We start from the raw sequence: 13,111 nt of genomic DNA on the forward strand, positions 1-13,111 counted from the left end.
ACCTAAAATGTTTCTGATGTTTCAAAGAATTAAGAACAGTTTATAAAGCTTAAACAGTTAGTGTTTGAATAAGTTCTTGAACATAGGGAAATAATTTGATTATTTGTCAGATGTAGGGTTTAACTGGATATTTCATTATTAAAAAAAACCCAAAGCATATGAAAACTCTCAGCGTAACCAGTTATATTCTCAGCTGGATACAGAATGGGTAGATCAACTACATCTTAATTTGCGTTTTTAGAGAACAGTGATCTTTATATTGTTTTATTTTTTCCAGATCAATTAAACTTAGCCATTAACTAAATTACTTTCTGTGTTCTACCTGTAGTTAGTAGTGTCTTTCAGTCTTGCAGAATTAAATTGAAATGGATATTGGCTGTAAGTGGTAATTTCTTCTGGTGGGGATAGGTCATTAAAAGGGATGATTCACAAGTTGGCCCTAAGGTCTCTTTTATTAAATGCAGCCCTATAAATAGCCATAGGCTGATTTGAAGTTTTAATTATTTGTAAGATGTGGGCTTGTTAGTTAGTGATAGCACTTTGTTCTCAGCAGATGAGAGCATTTTAAATAATACTATACCATGTTTTTCTTTTACCTCAGTTCCTTTCTGTCACCAATTTTAGGTTACAAACTGAAAGCTAGAATTCATAATAGGGACTTCCCAAAACCTATTTATTGGCTCATGATTCTATTGGGGGGAATGTCAGATTTTTATTCAGGCATTTAGCTAATACTATATTGATGAGCCTATCAGAACATTGATATATTAGGATTTTGTATTTCTTCTTCAGTAGTAAAGACAAAAAAAAAAAAAAAAAACACAGTTTTTATATTGATTTTCCAAAAGTTAGCCTCCAGTTTGGGCAAGAGAGTAGATGTGAGCATTTTTAACCTGGATGGGATTATTGTAATACATAGTTTTGAAGTTTCTGAACAAGAAACAATCTTCTCTATAACAACTTTCTGAAATAAAAATTCTGTAATCTGGCAAATTCCAGCTCCAAAAAACAGTAAGTCTGCTTTTGTCTTTGAAGCTTTAAGAACTGTATGTTATATGCCATTGAAAAAGTAGTTTTTTTATTCCACTAGACTATAAGTTCCACAAGGTAAGGAAATTTTGTCTTTTTCATTCTCTGCTTTCTCTCTAATGTATAAAAGAGTGTCTAGCACATAGAAGGCACTAATAAATGTTTTTAATAATTGCATAAATTCTTGCCTTTAATAGAATGAGTGAAGTTTTTCATGTCAGTGAATTAATTTTTATGTTATTCAGAAAGCAAAATCTGTCGCTGGGAAGAAATGATATAGTTCAGCTAAAAGAAGCCTACAAATGGATAACTCATCCCCTGTTTTCTGAGGAACTGGGTGTTCCCATTGATGGAAAGGTATTGGGTCATCAGCATTGTTCATTTTGTTCTCTGGTTTTACTAGTTTTACTTCACTATATGGCAGAGTTTTAGTTAGCCAAAAGAATCGTCTCTTCAAATAATTCAGTAAAGGATTTTTAAACTTTTTATATGTTAAACTAGCATTCTTAAATTGAGGTTAAAGCCTTTCTTTTTTTTTTTTTTTTCAAGACTGCTTTGTTATCCAAGACACTTATTGGTTTTAACAGGTGCAATATACCCTTAATGACCTTAAAAGGTTAGAAATGAATTTTTGTCTTTAATGAATTTATAATTTAATCAGGGAGACAGATTTACTGATACAAAGCAATATATATGTAACTGTGAAGGAGTGCAGAGTCAACTCTAGACTTTTAAATTTTGGCTTATCTAAGGCTAATCTTGTTTTCAAATATGTAAACAGAACCTACTCAAGGACAGAGAGCATGGGCTCAATCTGTTACAGCTTTATTGGCATCTCAAGTCCCTCTGTTTACTTTTAGACAGAGAGTGTCTTTGAAACCATAACACTTGGCCATCTTCCCTATTCCAGAGCAAATCTTGCATCAGTGTCTGGAAAGGACTGAATTTTAGGGAGGAGCTCAACAGATTTCCAGATGTGGAAACAGGATATCTTCTCAGCTCATCCAAAATTAGATTTTAATAGTATGGCCTGATCACCTCATCATTTTGCTTAAAAGAAAATTCCCTGAATATCAGACACACTCCTAGTCAAGTAAAATCACAAAATCATATTCCAAAGCTAAATAATTTGGTTTTCCTTTTTTTTTTTTCTTAACCATTCTGGATTACATATTTCTCTTTACCTGTTAGTAAGAATAAGTTCTGTTCTTTAAACTGTATACTGAGAGAACAGAGAATAAAACCACTTCACAGATAGTATGGGAAGGAAATGAGGTAATGAAAGCACTTTGGAAATTAGAGAAGTCATTGATGCAAAATATTTTTACCTCAAATTTCAGTTTTGAAGCATAAATAATTTTACATGTTGAATCAGTGAGAACAGAAAATAGAAAACAAAAGATGCAAAAATGTTCTAATAGATTCAGGTTGAATGAAGCTTTCTTGAGTAAACGGAATGTGTTCATTCTAATCCTTTGTAGATTAGAATAGGGAACAGGAAAAAATAGCTGTTCATTATTGTGATTCTAGTATAGTTAATAGGGTGGATGACAAGCCAATGCACTCAATAAATACAGAACTGAGTAAAAAAGATAAAATTGTAACATGGCATAACATTTACATCTTTTTCTCAATGTTGAACTTTTCATATCTCTCTGTATATAGGTGTATATACAGTATGAAATTGTGCTTTTTGTATATACAAGGATGTTCATTGTAGCATTTTTTGTTAACAGAAAAACTTTCTGAAACTTAATTGTCTGACAGTCCCTAGAGTTGAAAAAATGTCCATGATATTAATTGAATAAAGCAGTTTTCCAAAAGCATGTCTAATATCCTAAGAAGTATATGTTTATATTCATAAAAATGGCTGGAAGGAAATCCACTAAACTTTTCATTGTTCTACCTCAGTGGAGTGTGATTGAAAAACCATCTCCTTGCTTGTTAATTTTGTAATTTGTACGTATTGCGTTTGTAATACAGTAAAAAAAGGTCTCTCTTTTAAAACTCAAATCCACTAAGTTTGAGCACTTTTAAAAGGAAGTCTCATACAGAGTTTTTAAGGATGTGAATAAAACATTTTTTGCATTGTTAATAATTCTAAATCATAGTATTCACAGTAACAATTCTTTTTTTTTCAGTTACTATCTCCTTCCCATTTCTTAAATTCTCATTCATCCTCATGCTTACATATATGTACAAAAATTATACAAATCCTGGCCTTTTAAATTTTATTTTAAAAATTGTTGGTAGGATCACTAGTGACTTGAGTTTAGAAGTTTAAAAAATATAAAAAAAAAAACTATTTCTTTTGCAGCCACCTTCTGAACAAGTTGGTTTGAGAGTAGCATTTCCAGTTTTCCCACTCACTTTTTCTGAGCCAATCTTTGAGAGCCAATTTCCATTTTCATTCATAAGTTGTTAGGTGTTGGTTTCCTTTTGCTCATTTTTAAACTGTCTTTATAATTTTTAGAGCTTGTTTGAAGTGAGTGTGGTCTTTGCTCACCCAGAAACAGTTGAGGATTGCCACTTCCTGTAAGTTGCCATTAAACAACGTCAGTTGTGTAACATGGTTAATGCTCTTTGGTTTTCATGAAAATAATATTGCTTCTCTTTCTGATGAGCATATCAGAACTTGTTATGTCTTATTATGTTTAAAATGTGCTCTTTAATGTTAGGGTCTGGGTGGACCAATGTAGCCCGTTATCAGGATTCATTTTGTCTGCTCCTGATACTCTGAGCTTAGTAGCCATGTTGTTAAAATGTATTTGAATTATGTCCACCCCAAAATAAGCTCACTTACCTTTATATTAATTTGAATTTTTAGAGGTGCATTATGTCCAGATTGTTTCAAGCCAGCCAAAAACAAACAGGTAAGAATTCTCCCTGCTTCTTATTCTTTGGTGAGTTTTTTCTTAGCTAAATAATTCAAATTTACAAGAAAAAGGATACATATTAGAAACGTGCACTATGTTTTACTAAGAATCAGTGTATTCTATTATACTAAGAATATCTTTGCCTCTGGCTGGGAAGTCATAGCACATAAATATCCTCCTGTTTGTGTCACTGTCTGGGTTGTTTCCTTGGTGTTGTTAAATTTAGAACTAGTGTTTCAATGATGTTTCTGTTACCCATTTGGGGAAATTTGACTTTTAGATTTTAATCGCAAAAATTACGTCACCTGAGAAAATCCTTGGTAAGTATCAGCAGCATTCCAAAGGCTTGTTTGATATCCGTTTTTCAGAAATTTGTGTTTTTAAAATATAATCCAGAGTAAATTATTTTATTTAGGACAGTCCTGAATTAATATAGCCTATTTCAGACTACATTGCAAAAAGTCATTTCATTCAGACTCCCCTTTACTGTCTGATGTTAGCCGATCTTCATGTTAATAAACAGATTATTTGGCATGTATTTTTAGTTCATATTATGCCAAGATAATATGCCAGGGCACTATATTGACAAGCTTTCATGCGCACGTTATTTAGCTGGTTTTTGTGCAGAAACTCAGGCATTCCCATATTCTACTTTACTGGCATCCATTTTTGTTGTGGTGGTTGTTAAAAAGAATATAAATTTATTGTCAAAAGTCCCGATTATTGGTTTTTCCTCTAGCTTTGACTGGGCCTTTTAGAACAAGGAGAAATAGTTAGTCTGTAACGTTTGCCAAATGCCCTGTACAGAAAGAATTAGAAATGCAGACCAAGCCTAATGCAGTGCTTCTGTCCTTTTCTCACATCATGGCATAGTGAGAATGTTACCATGTTTGTTCGGCACGCCAAGCTTAGCAGATGAAGTTGCTTCAGGTTGGAGGCGATAGGCCTGGAGAGTCGCACAGCCCCAGGCCATGCCTGGCAGCCCTCACGAGCTAAAGGGATCAACATCTTGGTACATTGTAGTCCACTGCTTTGTCACACCAGCTGGGAAGCTCTGCCCAAATGACCTGTAAACCATATTTATATTGAAGATCTAGTTTTATTATTTGTTATCTTTGAGGAATTATTCAAGTAATTCTAGCAACATATAGCAGGATAAGGAAATTTTTATCAAGGCATCATATACAGCACATCATTTGGCCAGTGGGAGTTGTAGAGTCTTAAATGTAGTTTTCCTGCCTCATGGAATCACCTTTTGAGATTGTTTCAGGCCTAAGATTTTATATCTTATCAAACAGGTACTTTATTTTCAGTGCCCCTCCTCTGGTACCTTAAAGAACGCCCTGGGGTTCCTCAGAGTATGGTTTAAAAAATCATTGCCTTGACTGATGATAAACTGTTGTGATGCCTACATTGTGCCCCTTTTCCTTTAAGTGTAATTTCACATTGTGATTTATCATAGTAAACTATGTATGTATGCATTAATTAGTTGTGGTATAGCAATCATGTAGTTTGTTTTTTCTTATTTAAAAAAAGCAGCAAAGTAGGTTTCTTTTATAGTGAATTTGCTTAATTTGTCTGTGGCTGGTGAGTGATGTTGTGGTTGCTGGTTGCCAGGGCAGCCTGGCTAGCTGTTTTACCTCTTACCCTGGCAGCCAGCGCCAAAATTATATACTTGGGTCCCAGAAGGGATGTAGGGAAGAAAAGGTAGATGAATCAATCTTAACTTCCTCTTGGGACCTAGGAAAAAATAGTCAAAGCATGTTTCCTGCAATGTCATCATTTTTGTATTTGAGGACTATCACATTTTGAGAGGCATGGGATGGTACAGTGAAGGAGACCTGTTCTGCTAGATTGCTCTGGTGTCATAGACAGACTAGATTGAAGAAAAGGGTGGTAGAGGTATACTGATTGCAGAACTGAAATTATGAACACTCAAGTTTTATTTTCTTGAAATGATCAAATCTTTTCCCCTTTAAAGTATGTAAGATGATATAATTTCTCCAAACATGTTCTCTATTTCACCTCTAATGTTTTCTTGCCTCGGTGATAAAATGTCTTTTCTTTTCATTTTACTCTATATAGTCAGTATTCACTAGAATGGCAGTTATGAAAGCTTTGACTAAGATAAAAGAAGAGGATTTCCGCAAGTAAGTAGAAGTGTAGAAACAAAGGAGCATCATGGAATTTTAGAATAAAGGGAATGTTAGAGATAATCTGGATTATCTCTTAACAAGACTGGGTATATTTCAAGGACCAGGATTGTGTCTTAATCATTGTCGTATCCCTAATCCTTGGTGTAGTGCCAGGCATGTAGCAGTGTGCAGTAAATGGTCAAATTAATATTTGAATTTATGAGGCAAGTCCTAACTCTTTATCTTTTAGAAGAGAACATTGAGGTCTAAACAAGGAGTTAACTTGCCCAAGGCTTCCAGTGGGTAATAGAGAGCGGGCCTAGAACCAGGTTTCCTGACTCCCCACACCAGTGCCATTCCTATTACATTCCTAGTCCTGCATCCTGTGGTATTATCCACCTCCAGAAGAGGGGAAAAGGCATGTGAGTTTTCTAACTTGATGAAACATGCTGCAATACAAAAAATAAAAGAAATATTATATTTTAATTCTCCATGTGTTCATTTTATTAAATAAAAAACTATCATGATTATCCTTCCAGAATATCCTTGAATAAATTTTGAACAGCAAAGAATTTTTCAGGTATTTTACTGACTAAAAACAAGTCTCATAATGGAAATAAATTTTAGAAAGTGAAGACAATTCCCTCTATGCAAGCAACAGTTTCTGAGTTTCTGAATTGTTTCTTTGTTAAGACGTCATGGGAAACCATATGAAATTTTCAGGGCATGCATTTGGGGTTCAGTCCACATCTAGTCACCTACTCCAGTAGGTGGACTCCAGTTGATAGCTTTGGCAGCTCCCAGATGGTGGACAGAGAGTAAAGTCATAGCATTGCTCTTTCCTGTCTGTCCTCAGTTGGACTGGAGTTAGCTAAGTGGATACAGTCTGCCACATTCCACTTCCTCTGGCTTTGTGATCTGACTCTCAAGGGCATAGTTGGGTGTGAGAAGGAAAATGAATGAGAAAAATGGCAGAAGGCCCTCCCCACAGGTGGGACCTACTCCTGCAACCCGTCTGTCATGCACACGGATCAAGGCTCATGTAAACCAACAGCAAGTATCTGTGGATTGCAAAAGGGTTAAAGAGCCTTGTGAGGTCTCCACCTCAAATATATGAATTCTTCTCACAGATTTTGAGGCTGTTGGCAATTATCATCTGGTAAGATGAAGCCTCCTGAGCGTGAAAGATTGCAGCAGAGCCCTGTTTACTAAGTTAGCGCCACTCTCACATATTAAAAATGATACTCCAGAGGCCTGAAAAGCCCTATTTTGACACAAACATGAAGCTAGGGAGAGGCTTAGTCCTTGGGAGACTCACACTTGGTATGTGCCTCAGACCGTACTGATTCGTCTTGGTTATGTGATTCAATACCATGTCTGAAAAATAGTAGCCATAAAATGTGTTTTGTTTTGCAGGCAGTTTCCTTGTCCTCCAAACTCACCAGAGGCTGTATGCACTGTTCTTGAAATTGAATGTGCTCATGGTGCTGTTTTTGTGGCTGGTAAAATATGTTTAGTTTAGAATATCCTTATGCTGTCAACTTACTCTCCTTTTTGAAAAACTCATGATGACTTCTCTGTATTATTCTTATTGTTGTTATTAGGTTCTGATTGCTTAACTCTTTTGAGAATTAGAACTGATAGCTAAGCTTATTTTAGGTTCTGTAGGCATTCTTAACAGTCACCCAGGAGATGTGTTCTTTAAAATTCTGTGCCAAAGGAAAGCGACACTTTCCATGTTTCAGTAATTTTCATCAGATATGGCCAAGGGGAAATATAGGTCAATGTAGAGATCCCAAACTGGTCAGGAGAAAGACAGCAGAGGAAATGTTTTATAAGAAAACAAACATGAAAACAATAATTTTATTATCTCCAAAATGACTAAATTCTTTTAGCATCTGCCTGAAAAAAACTTACTGCCTTGATTTTCCAAGGAGGTAATCTAGCAGTTGATTTTTGTTTTGAAAGTTACAGGTGTCTCATAATAATAGTTGAAATGAAATTGTTCTTTAGCCTTGACTCTAATACCATCTCCTGGGACAATGAAAGCTATCTTACCTTGGTGTCAGTCAGGTTCTGTTGAGTTTTTTTGTTCATTTGTTTTGTTTTTAATTAAAAAAACTTCAAAAATTTCCTATATTTGAATTCTTTGGAATACATTATCACCAATGATTATTGTATTGAAAATATTGTTAATCAGATGTAAATGCAGTAGTTGCTTTTTTTACTTTTTATGATTCCTGGTGTGTTCTGTACTATTATAACTTGTTCAGTGAGTCAATCAGATTAATAAATATTGAACATTGCTTTAGAACTCATTTGATGCACCTTTCATATCACGTCTTTAGCCATCTCTGAATTGTTACTTTAAATCTTTTTAATTTAATTATCTGCATATCTCTGTCTTGGTTTCCCCAAATTAGATTGCAAATTAGTTGAGGGTTAGACCTTGCCTTATGTCACAGCACCTAGGATATTGGCATTCAATAAGTAGTGGTTGCTTTTCTTTTTATCCTATTGTGTTCATCCATACCATCCCATCCAGGTTATCTGATATTTCTTTGGCAGGGAGATATAATAAATACTCCAGGAATCTACCACAGACTCCTTGGATAATTGATGGAGAAAGAAAGCTTGAATCTTCTGTGGAAGAATTAATTTCACATCATCTATTGACAGTATTCAAAGCAGAGAGTAAGTATTATAATATTCATAATTTTAAATGCATTGTCATTAATGAGGAGATTTCTTGGGGATAGCAGAAAGATTTCTATGTTATGTAAATCACCACCAAGCCTGGACCCCTTGGCTGGCAGCTTCCTATGAACAGAGATCTTGTCTTAGTTGTCTCTGGCCTGAGCTGGATTTGGACCAAAGTGGCAAGGATTTCTTTCCTCTCTCAAGGTGAGTGCTATCTCTTGGGAAAATCCAAAATAATTGAAACTGCTTTGAATGAATGCACTTAAGCCCTTACCTGAAACACCTCAATTCTGTCCTCTTTTTGGTACTATGAGGACATTAAACACAACCTCCTAGTGCTGGTCCAAGAATAATCACTGGCAGATGTCTGGCTTTCATCTTAACCTAGAAAGTGTCCTGGGATAATGTTCAAGCCTAGAGAAAATACATCAATAGCAGCCATTTTACAGAGACTTAGCAGAAGCTGCATTGTGTTTTAATTTCCCAGGTATTAATGAGCCCAGTTTTGTGGGATGTGTCTGGTCCTGTCAGGCTTATGTTTTCCTTGTCTCAACAGGCCTGTCAAGTCAAAGGCAGCAGAAAGTCTTGTGATTTCACCTAGGATTAGACAAGAGGAAAGGATTAAGATTTCAATAGGAGGAAATCATGTTATACATCAGGAGAAACTGTGGGCAGTGTGGTGTCATTTTAGAATGGATCTCCCAACAGAATTAGAAAAACCTTAAGAGGAGCCTGCTTTGGGATGAATGGCAAGCAGATGGTCTAGATGAGATTTAGCTGTCCTTCCAGCTTTTTAGACTCTCGGGAGGAAAAAGAAGCACTTCAAACCACATCCCTCTTACGGTTCACTCCCTATCAATTAGGTGGGCCCTTGCTTTAAGGATCTTTAAGAATTGTTTACTGAGCAAAGAGGAAAGTAAACCAGCAGCCTAATATTTTCAAAAATCTTAGCAGTAAAAATTCTAGTCTATTGCCGTGAGCTTTCTCCTACCCAGTTTAATATTTATTAACTCATGATTTCATAAGACTTTGACCGTTACATAAAAAGGAGCAATGCAATAATTGTTTTGATTACATTATCTTTATGGGAAAATAGTGCTTATACAAGGTATGAAGAAGTGAAAATAAAGCGTTAGTACAAAAAGTGTTTTTTTAAACTCTTATGAGGCCACCTTACGCCTTAACCTTTCTATAAGAAGATTCAAGAAACTTTCAGTTCTGATTGTTTGGGTCCCAAGGAAGCCCCCCTTACTTCTAGGACTTTTGGTGGGCTCTGAGGCAGCTGCGTATTTTCTTTTTGCAATCTTTCATGAAGATGGCTTGTTGTCATTTTCCATTTGAGGGGGAAACTTGTCCCCAAACTGAAAATAAAGCAAACCGTGGGTTCAGCATCTGTAAATGTGTGCTGAAGAAATCTACTGAGAGCCACTTGAGAAAAAAAGCAGACCTCTGAGCCTCTATGTTAACTGGCTCCTTCCCTGATTAATAGCACAGATCAATTTGCTTAACTCATGCTTGTTAGATTTATTACTTGTTTCTGATTAATGGTTCATGTCTGACAACTCTGGGAAGATGGTTCTGACTGTTGTACCCCTAGGTTTCGATAGTTTTACCATTCTATGAAATAAACCAGTATTGCACTGAGCATACTAGGTCGTTTTATTTAAAGGTGCTTCCCATAGGTGGGATATATAAACTTGTTTTCCAGTCACCTCAAACTGACACACTCTATTATCTACTTTCCAAATCCCTAGTTATTGCATAATAAACTTTGAGACACTCTCAAGATCAGTTTGTGTAAGAAATTTTTTCTGAAAACTTGTCACTGGCTAACTACAAGATAAAGTTAGTTTTCTGAAAACTTGTCACTGGCTAACTACAAGATAAAGTCCAAACTTGACATTCTGGCCATCATCTGGTCTCCGCCCATCTTTCAGCTCATTTTCTGAGTGGCCCCAGGCTCCTGGAGCACTACAGCCTGGCTGAACTACTTGTAGTTCCTGATCATTCTTGCTCTTGTGTTTTTTGTTTCTGAAGTCTCTGTTCCTTTGAGAAGGCTCAAATAACGCACAGTATTAGAGGGATAGAGTGAAGCATACTATGAATTTATGAAACTCAATGACATTTTAAACAAGTATTTCCTAATACCTAAGGTATTGGTTCCTTCTCCTTTTTGTCTACTGTATTTGTTATTTGTAATTTGTTATTCATAATTGCACACTAATAAAGTTTTAAGATTTGCCCCCAAAAGTATTTCTCACTTGGGGACCCAAGGATGTTTTTCTTAATTCTCAAGTTTGAAACATTTTCCTAGAGATACAGTAAATGCCCCTTTTTTCCTTAGTCTGGTTTAAGGTTTCTTTGTCCTTCCCAAGAGCCCAGCTTTTTGCAAATCTTTCTTGCTGATGAGGCAGAATTTGTGTGAAAGGAGTTTTATGGAATTTTCACGAATTGAATTTGTGGTATGATTTAGCAGTAACTGGTAGAGCTATCTCTTTGGGTCCTGTTTATACCCCACCAGTCACAGGTTCTGGCTCCATCACTGTGGAGCCCCGTGGTTCTCTGACATGATGCTGGTTAGAGATTGTGGTGGGCAGGGAAAAGGCAAACACATAGCTCCAGGAAGTCTGCATCTTTCGGCTTTTCAGATACCATTTTCAAGTCCCCGATTACAACGGCTACCCATTCCTTGTCAGTGCTATAGCCTGAGTCTGTTGACTGGAAGCCCCTGATGTTGCTGTGGGTTTGCACATAACTTGGCAATGGGGCATAATCACAGAATGGAGGAACCTCTGGGACTTAGAGGTCCCTGGAATCCTGCTCCCTGCCTGGCCTGGATTCTACAACTGGAGAAGAGCCTGACCTCGTGGCTCCTCACACCTGCCCACCGGCCAGTCCTCAGGTCCTAATGCAGCACAGGTCACCCATACTTTTGAGCCTAACCAACAGCTTGAATTCTAGGCCCACTTCAGATATCTAGCCCTTACCAAACCAGCCCTGGGTTGCGCCTCTCTGTGAGACCTGTAGCTTTGGGCTCTGTGGGTCAGAGAGGAGCCCACTTCACCCTGGCAGTGTGTAATAGAAAAAAGCCTGGAGCTATGTTTTCAACAAGCTTGGCCTTTGCTTGCTAAAAGGACTTCTTCAAGGTGAAAGAAGGGTAAAATTCTACTTTCTTCACAGCTACGCATCCCAAAAAGGAGGGTTAATCTTCAGTGTTGTTTTCATGGGACTTTTCAAGCCTTTTCCTCCCCTTTTCTAAAATATACATGGGAACTTTGCATGTGTATCTTTCCTAGGAAATAAATGGCTGTCAGAATGGTATAGTGCGCTCCTCCCCCTCCAACCCTTCCTATCTTATTTTTGACTCTTCCCAGCAGTCTTTTTCTTTCTTACCTTGTGCTGTCCAAAGTGACTAGAAGAATAAATACAAGCCTCATAACCCATATTGCAGTTGTGCTCATAATGCTGGAAAGTTCCTGTACTTCTCTTGTTCTATCCGTACCTAACATATGATAGTCCAGATCCCTTCACCAACAGTAAGCTCTGTGAGGACACTTTTTACCTTTGTCTCCTGGTCTAGCATAGGACTTCACACATGCTAGGCTCTCTGTAGATATTTGTTCACTGAATGAATAAATCAAAGTGAGTCCACAGAACCTCTATGTTGAGAAATCTTAAACTTTACTACTCCAGAGACTGACCATGCTGTCAGCGTTCCCAAACATGTCAGCCTTTCCCAGCTCCCTGTCTAAGAAGACTGGTCCCGTGGTACCGTGAATACAAGTCTGAGTTCAGTGATTCTAAGACTAGAGGTCCTGGAGCTAGACTGCCTGGTTCCAATCCTGACCTGACCACTCACCAACTCTCTGCCCTTAGGCAAGCTAACTATCCTGTCTCCTTCTCAGCATCCTCATAAGTAAAATGTGAATAATGATAGTACCTTCCTCTTGGTGTTAACACACATAAAGCATCTAGAATAATGCCTGCCCATAGTAATGTTTGCTGTGGTGATGATGGTGAAATCATCAGTCAATTCTCTAAGAAAGCTGCCAGGTAACCCCCCTTCTTTTTTTTTTTTTTTTTTCCATGTCCCCCTTTTAGTATTTGCAACTTTTAGTCTGAGGATCCGTTTGTCTTAGAATGTGCGCTGGTTTTGTCACAGCCCCAGCTTAGGTTTGCTTGTCTAATGAATTTGGTTTTTAAAGGGCCAAACCTTTTTTTCCTCCTCTTCCTTTGATAGAATTTAATTCTTAAATAAATGTTTTTGCTTTGTTTTTTGTTTTGTTTTGAAGAAAGAAAGAAAGATGATGGAGTTTTCTCCATAAGAATGTAGCCAGGGTGGAGGGGGTACTGCCTCCAAACAGTGCTCTG

The 13,111-nt window shown here is 36.9% G+C and overlaps 1 protein-coding gene across 6 annotated transcripts in view; it reads left to right on the top strand.

Annotated features, from left to right (window-relative positions):
• PUS10 (pseudouridine synthase 10) overlaps window positions 1-13,111 on the top strand; it is a 109,559-nt gene that overhangs the window by 80,940 nt on the left and 15,508 nt on the right. For all 6 annotated transcript variants that reach the window (XM_037807342.1, XM_037807346.1, XM_037807343.1 and 3 more), the window contains exons 6-11: window positions 1,275-1,386; window positions 3,503-3,564; window positions 3,857-3,902; window positions 5,991-6,055; window positions 7,457-7,542; window positions 8,609-8,734. In XM_037807342.1, coding sequence (XP_037663270.1) covers window positions 1,275-1,386; window positions 3,503-3,564; window positions 3,857-3,902; window positions 5,991-6,055; window positions 7,457-7,542; window positions 8,609-8,734 — 497 coding nt within the window. The remainder of the gene's footprint in view (window positions 1-1,274; window positions 1,387-3,502; window positions 3,565-3,856; window positions 3,903-5,990; window positions 6,056-7,456; window positions 7,543-8,608; window positions 8,735-13,111) is intronic.

The sequence above is a fragment of the Choloepus didactylus genome, chromosome 17 (assembly GCF_015220235.1).
Source record: "Choloepus didactylus isolate mChoDid1 chromosome 17, mChoDid1.pri, whole genome shotgun sequence".
Taxonomy (NCBI): domain Eukaryota; kingdom Metazoa; phylum Chordata; class Mammalia; order Pilosa; family Megalonychidae; genus Choloepus; species Choloepus didactylus.